The sequence below is a fragment of the Gymnogyps californianus genome, chromosome 5 (assembly GCF_018139145.2).
Source record: "Gymnogyps californianus isolate 813 chromosome 5, ASM1813914v2, whole genome shotgun sequence".
Lineage (NCBI taxonomy): Eukaryota > Metazoa > Chordata > Aves > Accipitriformes > Cathartidae > Gymnogyps > Gymnogyps californianus.
The window spans coordinates 16,645,558-16,660,400 of NC_059475.1; the positions used below are offsets into that span (position 1 = coordinate 16,645,558).

Genomic DNA, 14,843 nt, shown 5'->3' on the forward strand with positions numbered 1-14,843 from the left:
CCGCCCAACCGGCGCTCCCGGTGCCGCCGCCACACACCGGCCCAGCCCAGCCGCCCCGCCCCTACATAAAAACAGGAAGCGGCCGCGTGCTCCCGCTTCCGGCAGCGACACCCGCTTCCGCCCGGCCGTGACGACAGTTCCGCGACAGACGTGCGTCCCGTGGCGCGGCGGGGCCGGGGACGCGGCGGCGGGAGCAGAGCGCAGCCTGCGCAAGGAGGCCGGAGAGGCGCGCCCCGGCCAGGGTCACCCTGTGCCGTCTGGCAGCGGTCGGCGCCCGGTGCCGGAGGTGCCTCGGGCAGGGCTCCCCGCCGGGAGCTCCACCGACACCGGCTGGCAGCCGCTTCCCACCCTGCCTGTAGACATCCCTCAGAGACGCCACGCCCTAGCAGTACTTCGTGTATCAAAAATACTCCACAGAATGTCGAAAAAGTTCTTTGTAGTGCAGTTTATTGTTAAAAAGTATTTCTGGGAATTAATTTGCCATGAAAGTGCCATTGCCCACCACAGTGACTGAACTGCAGTCCTTTGGTTATTTTTCAAGGAATACGTGATGAGTGATGAGCCAAGATTAGTTATTTTATAACATAAGCATCAATCTAAAAAACATCCCTGGAAGAGTGTGCAGCTTTTTATGATTAAAACTATTAATAAAAAAACCCCAAATAAAACACCTCAACTATTCACATGAGAATAAATGCTCAACAGATTAAATGCAACACCTTGAAGAACAATGTAAAACCATAATTTTATGCTGTTTTTTCTAAAGCAAGAGGAAAAAAAAAAAACCAACCCCCAAAGTCCAGCCATTGTGTTGGGTGCTTTTTTTTAATATAGCAGCAAAGTTGGTCACCTGTAGCCATCACTAATTTTGTCCTATCACTGACCACCACAAAGAAGGAAATTTGAATATTCCATGAAAAAAAACCACCTAAATGACTGAAGGTTTTTTCCCTTTCTATTTTTATCTTAATTCTGAGATCAATATAAACTCAGAATTCCTTGTAAGTCTGGCTCTTTGTGAGATATAACCGAAAGGCACAAAGGAATAGATCTTTCGCTCTGACACAGATCCTACTTTTACTAAGAAAGCTTCATCAATATTTAACCAGTCACACCTCAAAACATAAATGTGGAATGACGTTTCTAAGCTGCACACAGCGGGAGTGGAGCCCACATCTCCTCTGCCTGCATCGTGATGCTCAGGTATAATCAGGATGAATATAGTCTTTTACCAGTGCAGTGAATCAAGAGGTTAGAGCCCCGAAAAACCCTTTATCTTAAAAACATCTGCTTTTTGATTTATCTAAAAATCCACATCCTGCTTTTTCACCACATCCTTGGCCTCCCCCGAGGAGGGTTACAGGTTCTGTTGCCTTCTCAAGTAGCTGTATTCTCCTCAGGCTGATGTAAAGCTAGGCCTGAACTCGCAGATACTTCTGCATTACTTAACTGTCAGATTTTATTCTTTATTTGAAGCCCACCCCTGCTCCTCCCTTTCAGGAAGAGCACCTGTTCCAATGTTGCACAGGGTACGAGTGTTGCATGTATGTACAGAGAACTGCGGATGCTTTAGCGCTCTGAACATCCTTACAAAATAAGAGCAAACAAGTCATGACCAGGAAGTCTCAGACATCATTAAACACACAACAGAAATCCATATCCAATACTTCGGGTTTGAAGGATACTGCTAACACCATGCTTTTAGCTTTTTTCCCCCCTTAGCAATAAGCAGGAGTCCATTGACGTAAGAGCATCTGTGACAGGCATAAAGGATCAAGCTATCGAACTGCATCCCCCAGGGCCCTGAAGAGCTGGAGTGTGACGATATTCTAGACAAGCCCCTGATGCAGCACTTAAAGCAGGAGGAAGAGTTCTAGTTGGCTCTACGCACTGGAGTTTCCGCAGAGCTGGGTAAGCTGCTCTCCTAGACTGTGTCCTAATGAGGTGCAAAGAGCTAAGAATAACCCAGGAATCAGGCTATAATTAGCAACAAAAAAATCACAGGCAAAAGTCACCTGAACTTAGGTAAAACATTCTTGCACATTACCCTCCTCATTTTGGCTACCAAAAGTGCACTTTTCAAATAAGAAATTACTGTCCAGTGCAGTATTAAATAATTTGAACCAAAACTGAGAAAGCAGTTTTGAAAGTAAAGTAAAAAACCTTCTTGTTTTATACAGAAATCAGTATATACCAAGCAACCCTTTCTGCCTAGCAAATCTGACTTCTGTGAGCAGACACTGTGGCTTCCCTTGTGCTTGCTTACAGTTTCAGTTGCTGCTGAAGGTCATGAACTGATCCTGCACTGCTTTGCAGTTTCTCTTGCACTAGTGGATCTTCTTCTAGTTCGACCATTTCAATCACTCCATTGGTTCCAAGAATACACGGTAGACTTAAGAATACTTCACTGTTTATATTGCAACATCCCTGAAACAACACACAAAGAACACTGTCACAGAGTTAGTTACTTCTGCTTTGTCTGAAGCATGAAACTACACAAAATAACTTGATTATTTTAATTAAGCAAGGATATTCCATCATATGGCATGTTTCGTATAGGTCAAAATCCAGTTATTTTAGATCCTGTGCAATGGGTTACTGTATAGAGACTGTAAAATATTACTGTACAGATAAAGAAATCTTGAACCATGCCACACTTAGAGGACTTTCCCAATATAGATCTATCAGACCTCTATAAGGAGGGCAAAGCTTATACTACAAAACACTGTTTAACCAGTTTCTTAGGTAGAACAAGCAGGGACACTTGATAGTACAGTATCCTTAGTTCTTTTAGGATTGAAAAAAAGACATTTAAAAATGCAGGCAAAGAGAGCTATCCAGGGAATATATTTCAAGTATTGATCCCATATTTGTTCTGTGACACACTTTATTAAACTTATATCCCTATAATTCAAGTTTACACTGTAGATCGTTTATTTTTAGGATCTATATGGGAATATTTACATTCTGTAGTTACTCTGCAGTTTAAGAGACCTGTCACTCCTTTGTATATGCATTTAGTTCATAAACAATTAAAAACTTTACTTGAAAACATAATGATGAAATTAGGTATATGTCTGTACTTGATACAATAAGCAGCCTGCTCAATTTCCCTGCACTGGGACATGCAAATTACCCTTCTGAAGCCTGTAAATACAAGTGACCAGTAAATGTTTCTACATTGGTTTTTCCCCTCATATAAAATGACTTAATACTTTAATGAAGTCTCTTAGGATAAACTTTAAACAAGGTTCAGTCTACAATTTTAAGTGAAATATAGCTTCATGATTTTCTCTTCCATGTACAGTATCAAGAGGTAAAAAAGCAGCTGTTTCAAAGCAGGTCAAATAAAATACTGGCAGAAAATGGCATTTTATACTTTCATAAAAGATACTGAACTCTTTTGGCCCTGGAAAAATCTACATTCAATACTGAGCACTTGGAAACTGCGACAAACACATTTCTCTTCATTTGCCAAATCCGGCTATTCCAGGGGAGCTGGTCAGCAACCTCGACCGTATTTTCCCTCTGGACTCTTGTATTTTTGGAATAATCCACTTTTAATATTGGTTTCAGATTAACACAACAATTGATTTTTGCTCATTTTTGGACTAGAATTTAAAGCTGTTGTTGGAAGAAAGTAACGGAAGTAGTGCTACTTCAGAACAGTTACTTTGAGATGTCTGTGCTGCTAAAATTAATGGTCATATCCAGTATAAATAATGTAATTACAGTGCCAAAAGATATTAATAACACATTTACCTTTGCCAGAGTGGATACAGAATGAACCTTTCTTTTATCTTTCAGTATACTGTCAGTCAAATCAGCAACTGAGAGCCCAACAGACCAAGATCTCTGACCTTTTCCCTTTAGAACTTCCATAGCTCTATATAAACCAGGAAAAGGAGAAAAACATGATGTTTAGATTTTAATTATTCCTATTTTGGTTTATATGTAAAACCCAAAAGACCGATTAAGTGTACCATATCAGGTAAAGTGTACTATAAAAACATGATTCTCTGTTTTGGAAAACAACAGAAGGGAATTAATAATTGCTTTAAAGGATTTCTTTATGTATATTTTACCCACACTAGTAACAATTCTCTTTTCTGTCAAGATGTGTAACTGGTATGTGGCTAATTAAATCAGGTAAATTGATCCAAACGTGTACTTTGCTTTGAAGTAAACTGCTTCCACACAAGCTCTGAGAAAAGTGTGCCAGAAGGCTTGCCTACTATTTTTTTTTAAAAAACACAATTGAACTGCAGCTCTAATATTCTAGTGTATATGCTACAAAGCTTGTCTTGTCCTTAGATCGTCACAGGCACAACATTATTGAGAACTGCAGAAAAACAGTGGGCATATACACATATATGCAACTAAGTGACACTCAGACCTACAATTTCCTATAAACTCAATGTGTGAACATTTTAGAGCAAACTTCCTCCTCTTCATAAAGAGCTGAAGGAAAAAACTCTGCAAACATCAAATGTCTAAACATGAAGAAAAAAAATTTAAGATTATAATGGCATTACCTGTTAGCCACCTTTTCCCTTGAGTTACAAGCAGCCGTTGCTTCCGTTTGATTTGCAACTAAATTACAACTGGTCCATGATGGTACTAAATAGAAACAACCAACATTTAAATGGACATCTAAACAGTGACTAAAATAGGTACCAGATAAGGTGGGGAGAAGAAAAAAAAAAAAATAAAAAAAATAATTCAAACTTTCCAAACTTTCCTTCCCCCACAACAACCCAAATGTAGTTGATGACCTTCTAAGGTTCCCCAGACTGCTGACAAACTCTATAGTAGCACCTGGCCAGAGACACTTGCTTAGAAATGAAGTAATATGTAATAATTCTTACATTAGCAGTAACCTACCATATATTATACATTTCCTTCCTCTTTCTGTACCTCTAACCTATATTGTTATACCAAATAAAAAGCATTTGAGGTTGTATTGTCTATATTTTTTTTTTTTACTGTGAAAAATGTCAAATACTTTTGCTACCATTCCAGGTCTGCAGTCTCAGGCACACACCAGAATTGTATTATTTAGAACCATTAGTATGAAAACCTACCACCCTGCTTATGACTACCTTCATTGCTTTTCTCAATTATTCTTTCATTACTCAATTATTTAAGCACTGCCAGGACATTATATACTCATAGTCATAATAAAGTATCACTTTACCTTTGTCTTCCCCTTGTTCACCAATAATCCAAGCATCTTTTGCCAGCACCTGTGCTTTTAAAAGGTTTGTCAGTATATACTGAAATCTCTCAGTATCTAGGTTGGCACCTACTCCAATAACTCTGCTTTTGGGAAACGCACTCAGCTTCCATGACACATATGTCATTACTTCAACTATATATGAAAGAAAAATATGTTGACAATGAAGGACCACTCAAAATTCAACACAACTGCAAGCTACGAATCACAATTACAAAAAACTCAGGACCAAGTTGTTTACTTTAGAAAAGGTATAAGCATATAAGAACATATCAGTAGTTTATTTCAACCTAAAACACCGAGTCAGGTGGGGAGGAGGTGAAGAAAATTCACAGCCCAAGCAAATTTTTAAGAGAAGTCAAGTGAAACTTCAGAATGAGTCATCATGCTTCCCTCCACCAAAAATCTCACATGCTTCTAAATTTAATTCAGCCAGTGTTTAATTTCTTTTCATTTGGCAAGCACTCTTTTCTCCATCTCCACAGCTCTAAATGACAGGAAGGGTAAGAAGCACTTGAGAAATAGAAAAGGGCTGTCTTCAGTGTGTTTACAGGACAGAGAAGCTCACACGTACTTCTTTCCCTTTTAAGTCGTGTTTTTGCTTTGTCTTAGTTCACAGTATCACTGACCCAACAGATTTAAACTTTCCACCAAAACATAGCTGCGATATTTACTATCAACACTACATTATGTATATTAGTAGTCTGAGAGTCTGATCATATGGCACATAACACACGTGCATCTATCCTTACTGCACAGAAGAAATGCATACATAAAACTCACAACTGACAAGACAACAGCCAATGGATGCTAATCTTGTAGATAGAGTCAGGTGGAAACCATGTACAGAAATATACAGAAATACATACCTTTTATACAAAACAAAGTATACTGTTTTCTTTTATGTTACTGTTACCAAACAGTAAAGAAAAAACGCTCAAAGACAGTGTCCTGCTCAAAGCTGAAAACACCCCTCAGAGTAGCAAAAATTTTTGACTAAGTGGGTGTATTCGGCAGTAACGTATTTTTAAAATGGGCCAAAGAGAAAGCCAGCTGAGGGACAGCACATTAGGTGAAGTACCAACATACCTGGATGAGAAGCAACAAGGAGAACAGTGTTCTGACTGTAGTGTGATATTGCTGGGATAATTCCTCTGAACAAATCCACATTGCTTTGTATGACATCAAGATAAGTCTGAGCATTACCCAGAGAATTAACTGTAAGTACCACAACTTTGGAATCAGCTGAAGCAGAAAAATCTGAAAATATAAAGAAAACATGATTTTAAAATTTATGTCATTCTATCAAGTTTTGGATGCAAAACAAAGAGCCATCCTAAAGGCTGAACTGCAACATCCAGCTTAGTTAGGGATTCTTCCCCTCCTGTCTCCTCCCATATTCCCCAACGTGGAATTTGGGGCACTTCAACAGCACCTGTAAAACACAGCTCTCCCACAGAACTACTTTTCCTGTTTCATAGTTGGCAAACACAGAAGGCAGACTGCAATTTGTCCAAGGTTACAGAGCAGAGACCAGAAAACATCTAGATGAGGTTGACAGATAAGCTCTTCCAAGTTTTCTTGGCAAGAGAGAAAAAAAAAAAATCCATGAAAAGGCTCCTTCATTTTTATTCTGATTTTTAAAGAAGGGGACTTTTACTCCTTTATCTGAAGCTTCTATAATTTTTGATCTTATAGCTCAATCAAGGACATGTAGACAACCATAAAAAGTGTTCCAGAAGTCTACTTATTAACTCAAGTAAAAGACACGTGTTTATTAGCCCAGGAAAACACACAACTACATTTGCTGCAGAAATTTGTAAGTCAAAGCTGCCTTGAGCAAGTAACTCTGAATATCTGAGTACCATACAGGGGATCAGCTTGGGCACAGAAACAAGGTAATTTGACTGTCACACCACTTCTGGAACCAGCTGAAGCCAAAGCAGAGGCCTAGTGCACTAACAAATTGGAAGCATACTAAGCAGGATATAATTAATACCAGCTTGCCCCAAATCTAGATACAAGCATACTAAAATAACAGGTGACTGTATAAGCATTTTGTAATATTGTAACACTACTAATAGCATAGCCAGCAACAACATACAAGCTTTTTGTACCACAGCTAAACGTAAATATGTAATAGGTGACCACAAAGGCACAAACAGAGATTTGTGGTACAGTTGCACAACTAGGGTTCAGGAAAAGATGTGCTAGCAGTAAAACGTGCAAGATAAGATCAAAGGATGTAGAGCAGGCAATGTCAGCTGCAGAATAAGCAGATAAGATGCCTGGTGGAACCAGAACAAGTCCTTGTCCCCAAAATAAGATAAATTACATCAGAAGCACAAGAAAGGCCCCCATTTCATCTTGCAGAGGGTGCAAGGAACATAAAACCACCACAGATGAGCAAGGAAGAATGGAGAAGTTGCTCAATTCAGTTCCAGCTTCCCCTGTGGAAGAGCTTTCGAGCCCCATCACCTCAACCTCTGCGACAAAGACCGTAGCCATTCACCACTAATTATGGAGACATGGCTTTGACTCTGTTGAATTGTACACTCACAGCTAATTGAGGACAAGATTGTTAAGAACTAATTGTTTGAATATGCAGTGATAATGATTAAGAACTATTGGCCATGTGCATGTTTAATGAACATCAATCTAGGAAAGTAGTACTTTGAAACTTACCTTTATTTATCAGCCTTTCTAACACTGCTCTCACAGCTCTCTCTCCCTAACATACATATGTTTTCTCCCCCTCCTTTCCCTCTCTCCACCGATGACACTGAAGTACTAGCTTAACTTCTCTCTATTTCGGTGCGAGTCCAATTTCAGTATTAGCCTCTTACCCTGGAAGTACAGACTCACATACCTCTACCTCTATAAACAGAATGAAAAAAGCCTGAAATAAAAGCGATGCAAGCTTTGCTGAACCTTCCCTTCCCGATTTTGCCCCGAAAAGATGAAGAAAAGCAAGAAGCTATGAAAAGATAACATCTTTTTAAAAAGATGGCCTATATGCCAGAGCCTCTGTACCTCCCCAGGTGTCCTGCTCTCATTAAAACAAGCACAAGCACACACAGTACAGTACTCACTCCCATTCCAGCCACAACATCTAATACCTTTGCTGATCTCCACATTTGGTAGAGCAAAGATCTCCAAGTCCATGGTCCCTCCTTTTGCTGTACCTTCTGAAAGATCCAAAAGAACCACCTTGTCTGCAGCACCCTGTATGAATAAAAATAATGCAGATCAACAATAAAACAAACCAAAACTTGTTCTTGTGGGGGCGAGGAATAAAAACCAGTATTCCTCCAATTCCAGTGTTTGTTGTACTGTGTATAAAACAAAATTACTGACCAAAATTACTGTCAAGTGACAAGAAAATTAATTTACTTCAGTGAGTTTAGTTGTTTCGTAATGAGTCATTTTCCAAACAAAAAACTCACAAAACCATCTCTGGGAAGTTATAAATGTTGATGTTACTGTTGTCTCTGAGCATATAGCCGCAATGAAGTACAGACCATCTACAGACTACCCTCTTCCAGGGGACTAGGAGATCCCAATTGTAAGAGGCCACTGCTCAGGCAAGAATCCTTTAACTAAGGATTTTCAAAGTAAGTGAATTCAATATTCAACCCTTTGTATTTAAAAAGCTGACTGAGAAAACGAGGCAGAAACTAACACTTCTGTGTGTCCATAAGTTAACTGAAGAGGCAAATGACATAAGCAGTGACATGGCTATTAAAACTAGGTTGGAAGCCTCTCTATTAATCGGGTCTGTTGCTATTTATAATAATTATGTACCTTTGCTGCAACTGCTAGCACACATGCAATGCCAAGATCTCCAGCTCCAACAACAGTAATTTTGTTAAAACATCCTTCATTTTTGCCTCCACCAATTTTACTCTTTGATTTCATGTCAGTCTCTCCTACAATTAAAAGAAAAACACAAACTTAAGTGCTGGTCCACACTGTATCAATACAAGTATTGCTGCTTCATAAAGGATCATGGTTGTGCCAGAGTTAAACCAAATTACATAAACTTCTTCAAAATAGCAGTCAAGCCTGACGACAGAAAATTCATCACAATTTGCAAGGTGTAAAACACAAATATTCCTCTCTGGACAGGAATGTTTTTTCACTAAGTGGAAAATATGAGGGTAACAATATCAAGAAGCTAGACACTAAGACCATACAAACAATACTCCGTTTGCTACTGTTACAGGTTTGAATATATACCATGGTCATAAAATTTGTAAAATATTTCCTATTTTGAAAAGACATGCAAAATGGAATTTGATTAAAATACAATGATCTGAGGTTGTTTAGCCAATGCTACTGGTAACACGATTCTCATTCTGACTATAATGCAGAGAGATTTGTAACAGAAACATTAAGATTGATTGACTAGAAATGTGTATTGTGTGCACACACACGTGTGTGCTCACAAGTCTGTATGTGTACACAATTACCAGAAGGAACAGCAGAAGAGGGTTAAAGGGAAAGGTCTGCACTAGTTGCCACAGATCACCATTTGTGATTTCACTAAAAGAAGGAAGAAGAAAAGACTGACCTGAAGAAAATGTGTCAGGATGAAGAACAGCATGACTGGAGCCATAAAATACCCAGATAAGGAAAACATGGGCAAAATTGCCGAATTTCACAGTTCTCAAGACTTACAATGGGTGAGATAAAGTAATGAGGCAAAAATACCAAATAGCACCCACTCCTGAAGGGTGTAAAAGACAAGTCCGAAATCAGCTTGTCACCACTGAGCAAGAAGAACCCAAGAGACGTGATATGGGCTCAACAAGCAGCACTCCTTGTCCTCAGTGTTGCACACCAGTGATTGTGGTCAGACGGATCTCAGGGCTTGCGACTGTGGATGTGAGAGTGTGAGTGAATGAGATCTGAGAGAATGAATGGCTGTGATTGGGTAAAATCAACTTGTCTGTAATAAAATCACATTACCCTTCCACAAGATCTCACATAGTTTTGCTGCAGTAATTTCCAACAAATGAGTAGTACCAAGTCTACAGCATTTTTCAGTAGGCTTAAATGCAAACATGCAAAATGAGAATCTGAGCTCTCGGTTCAAAAACAGACACTTATGATGATACAGAGAAAATACCAAACACTGTGGACAGGCAATTGCCAAAAATTCAGATATTAAAACTGCGTACACATCTTTGTGATATCAAGTAATAACAATAAATAAAACAGATATTGTGCAGGAACATTACAAACAAATATACGAAAACATCCACACCTTCAGTAATCTTTGCAATGTAGGAGAGAAGTTCCGATTGCCTGGCTGCATCAGATGACGACAGTGAATACAAAGGGAGTTCTTCCTCAAATTTCGCAATCATTTCCTTGATTAATCCAATGACAGTTGATTTAGGCTGAAATATAGCAACACAGAAGACAAAACAGTTGACTAGCTATTTCATAGACTGGTATCAACTGTAAACTGCACTATTTCATAAAGAACCATAGCTATATAAAATTTAATCAAATTATAAATATTGACACCCTTAACACTTACATAAACACTTCAGGTAAAGAAAAGCCTGGGAATTTCTGTAACAATAATGAAAAATATATCCCATCCATTTCAGAAAACTAGCATTCATTAGATCATTTTTACTAGCCTGGCACTCATATTTAAGTTATTTAACACAGTGCATAAAATCATTTAGCAACAGCACTGGCTTTTGAATCTCTATGCTAATGTTTCAGAGTTCTGCTGAAAGAGAGATACCCAAAAGGTAGGAACTTCCATTGAACTTTCTTGAGGGATACTCAATTGGTCTAGTATTATTATTCATTATTCACAGCAACAAAGGAAAAAGTATCAAAGGGTCCACATGAGGCTTATACTGCTTTATAACGAAGTCAGTCCCTTTTTTCTTCAGCTTAAAATAATTTTCCTTACATCACTTATAACTTCCTTTACAATCGCTCCAGACAGTCTGAAAGCTGTAATTTCAAGAGACATAACATTCTGCTTCTCTTTGCATAATCGTTTTTAAGATCAATTAACAAAAAATGCAGAAAACAAAAAGCCCCAAACCCTATCCACTCCTCTCCCTTGATCTCCATATGATACCATGCTTTATTCCCAAATACTTCCCTCCCGTCAGCCACTCCACCTCTTACATGGCTCCAGTTTTGCAGGTAGGGCAAATAAATCCTGCCATGAGCATCAACATGCTTTCCCACTGAAATGCCCATGTTCACAGTCGGCTTCAAGAAGCAAATGGGCGGAGCAAAGGGATGAGAATCCAGAATCCACAGATGAATAGGTATGTTATAGGAATTACCTGTTCAACACAAAACAAAAGCCATTGCTAACTTCTGCATTGAGAAGAGGCACTAAAAACCAGGCATGTGTGCATGTGATTCACACTTTGTAATAACAAAGAAAAAAAGCCTGACAGATCACTTTCTAGATTCACGCTGGAAAGTACTTATGTTACTTAGACTAGTTAATAAAAGCAGATGTGTCTGGATCAACTTGAAGTGCTACCGATTGTGTCTTTCTTAATATAAAGCTTTGTTGTTGTTTTGTTTCCCAGGGTATTCTATCAGCCAACGTGTCCCCCTTTTCCAGGCAAAGAAATCTCTTACAGCTACCCATTTCATACTTATTTCAGGACTCAACAACTGATGCAAAGAGGCATCTATTAAGAGCTTTACCTCAGGCTTCAAAGGCTTTAAGTTAAAAATAAAAAATTACTTACTAGTTATTTTTGGACACTGCCTATACAAGCATAGGGCTTGTAGAGTTCATGCAACCTCCATTAGAACCAAAGAGTTTGCCTACACAGTCTCAAACTACATGATTGTTTTAATAGTTAATTGACTTATCTAATGCCACCTGATTTCAGCATTTTGAGTGCACAAAGGCACTTGTTTATGCAGTAGAAGTGGCTTCTGCCAATTCATGCAAAATCCTTTATAGCCACCTTTAAAGAAGCTGCATAGTATATTGTTGAGAGGCAGTACCCGATACATTTTACAATGAGATTCATAACTAGTAAGGAAATTATATTTGACTTATCTTACCATATTTCACTGGAACAGTACCACTAAAATTCAGGAGGTCCTTCTGCGATCCATCCTTGAAGGCTGAAATAAAAAATGTGATTTTACAAAATAATAATAATAAATCCTATTGAATCTGGCATGGCAATCCCATCCACAACTACCAATATACAACGGTAATTTTTCTTTAGAAATCAAATACACTGCTCCGGAAAGAACCAAGGCTAAAACGTTACTAAGGTCTCCCCTCCCCCTTTGAGATAATTCCTTAATGGAATCTTAATGAAAATTGCATTGGTACAACTAAGCACATCATTAGTCTGAAAATCCCTTGTCCTGGGTAATTCTGGTGTTGTAGGAACTTTCGGTCAGGTTGAGGTATTCTGGAAGTTACACTTGATAAGCTAAAGACATCAAAATGCTTTCAATACAGTCATGGGATATGGGGAAAATGCTGTTACATATAAAGAATTTAAAAGAACATGTCTTCTATAATTACTGACAAGTTAAAATAAAACAAAATTTAGTGAATGAGTCGCTTACGTTTTTATATGTATGCATTCTTGGAAGAGCTTTCAAAAATAGTCACATGGCATGAGAAATTTTACTGCAAGTCAAAATAAAGATAGGAACACAACTGAAAGATACACTATTTAGATTCTATTATACACAGTCTGAATCTATAGCAAGTAAGAATCACAATTAGTTCAAAGTAACTGTATCACTCCTTACTGTATGTGTTCATGGAGAACGTGAAGTTTGGGTAGGTCTTGTTAACATTCTTTAGTTCTTCTATGGTCAGGTCTCTGAACTTATACTGGGAAGGGAGGAGGGGAAAAAAAAAATAATCAGAAAAAATGTTTCATTTCAAAGGCTTCTTCTTTCATTACCAGAGATACGGAAAAGGAATCAAGAGAAAGTAGAAACACAAGAACGGGAAAGTAATCATTACTTGTTGTATTATAAATAGTTTTGGTGTGAAATAAATTATCAAAAAAATTGATACAAAAAAAAAGCTTTAAAGGTATTGCAGGTCTGCTGTTGCTACATTAGAACTCAAATTTTGAACATCACTCCCTATATACCATTCCTTCCTCAGATTAACAGAAGTACTGATGCTTGAAATGTGATCTGAAACTAATCATCAGCAAGAATGAATCACTGCTACTTCATTTAGACTGTCCCCAGCCGGTCCAATACCTGAACTTCCAAGAGATTTGCATCCTCCCACATCTTAAAGTTAAGAATAATATTTTCCATTTCTTAGATTAGAGCATCTGCTTCTCATTTTAGGAAGTCTGGAGTTATCCTGGAATCCTCGCCTAAGCAAACACAACTGCGGCCTGACAATGGCTTAAAGAGCTGCTCACTGCACTGGAATACTTGCCATGAAGTAGTAGCTAAAATCTACAATCTCTTCAGTAAGGCACCCACCAGAAACAGCAGCAATACTACAGCTATGTGGATGGTACAACTATTTTCCACTTTGTACAAGAAAACACAAAGCTGCTGAAAAGAAACACCTTTTAGTCAGCTTGTCCACATTCAATCTTACAGGATACTGCAAAGTCAAGCAGTAAAAAAAAAAAAAACAAAACAAACCAACAACAAAAAACCCAAAGGTGCTCAAATTAGGAATGTCTACACAACTTAAACACATTTTCATTAGTGTTGATACATCTGGTTGTGATATCAAAGCCATCTTTCCCCAGCTGACCCCCTTCTATTTGTAATGCAAAATGAGGCTTTCCTATTAAATATTTTGTTCTTTTTTAAAGATCAGAAGATTTACGAGGTGAGTCAGATACCTTTCTCATTTTGCACCTAAAATTATCTGGCATGCCCAAAATTTAAATACGCATACCTCAGCTCCTCATATGGAAATTAAAACGTCTTTACTTCAGAAGGATGCTATAAAAATAAATCAGTGTTTCTAAAGCGTGGAGATACTAATGCAGGGATTATCACAAAAAATCCCCAAGGAAATTAGTAACTCTTCATGCAGAGTAAAGTTTCAGTTGCATGCAGCACATCACACGTGTTACCGTGTCCTGAACCACAGGAATAAAATCATGCGTGGCGCAACTTTAAACTCAGTTGCAGTAAGGCAATGTAAATCCTGCACCCCGAATGGGACAGAGGTCTTTTACAAGCGATGATCACGAAATTAAAGACGGCACCGCGCTGCCGGCAGGGAACGGAAGGGTGGCTGAACTGCAGAACTCCCTCAGCTCTGCCCTTCCCCTCCCAGCACCTCATTTTTTGACTCGCGGGGACTTTTATCGATCGGGGCCCGCCAGCCACTGCATCTCTCACGCCGCAACCGCACGCTCCGTCCTCTCCTGCTTCAGGTGAGCCACTCCGTTCCCTCCACCCCGCCTAAAAAGTCGGCATTTCCCACAACCCTTTCTCCGCCGCCCCGCCAGGGCCGCAGACTCCCCCCGCCTGGCGCGTCGCGGCGACGGCTCACGGCCGGAGGGGCGCGCGCGCCCCCTCTCCACCCACGCGCGCGCACCTTGCCCAGCTGCTTCCTCAGCACCTCCTCCGAGAACTCCAT

At 39.1% G+C, this 14,843-nt stretch overlaps 1 protein-coding gene across 1 annotated transcript; it reads right to left on the reverse strand.

The window, feature by feature from the left end:
* Positions 1 to 436: 436 nt before the first annotated feature.
* On the reverse strand, positions 437 to 14,843 carry UEVLD (UEV and lactate/malate dehyrogenase domains). The gene is made up of 12 exons (XM_050896776.1): positions 14,802 to 14,843; positions 13,019 to 13,103; positions 12,308 to 12,370; positions 11,399 to 11,562; positions 10,506 to 10,641; positions 9,041 to 9,165; positions 8,356 to 8,461; positions 6,326 to 6,496; positions 5,198 to 5,371; positions 4,536 to 4,620; positions 3,763 to 3,886; positions 437 to 2,427 (listed from the first exon to the last, which is right to left on the reverse strand). Exons 1-12 carry the CDS (start codon positions 14,841 to 14,843, stop codon positions 2,263 to 2,265), a joined length of 1,440 nt encoding a protein of 479 aa, XP_050752733.1. The 3' UTR covers positions 437 to 2,262.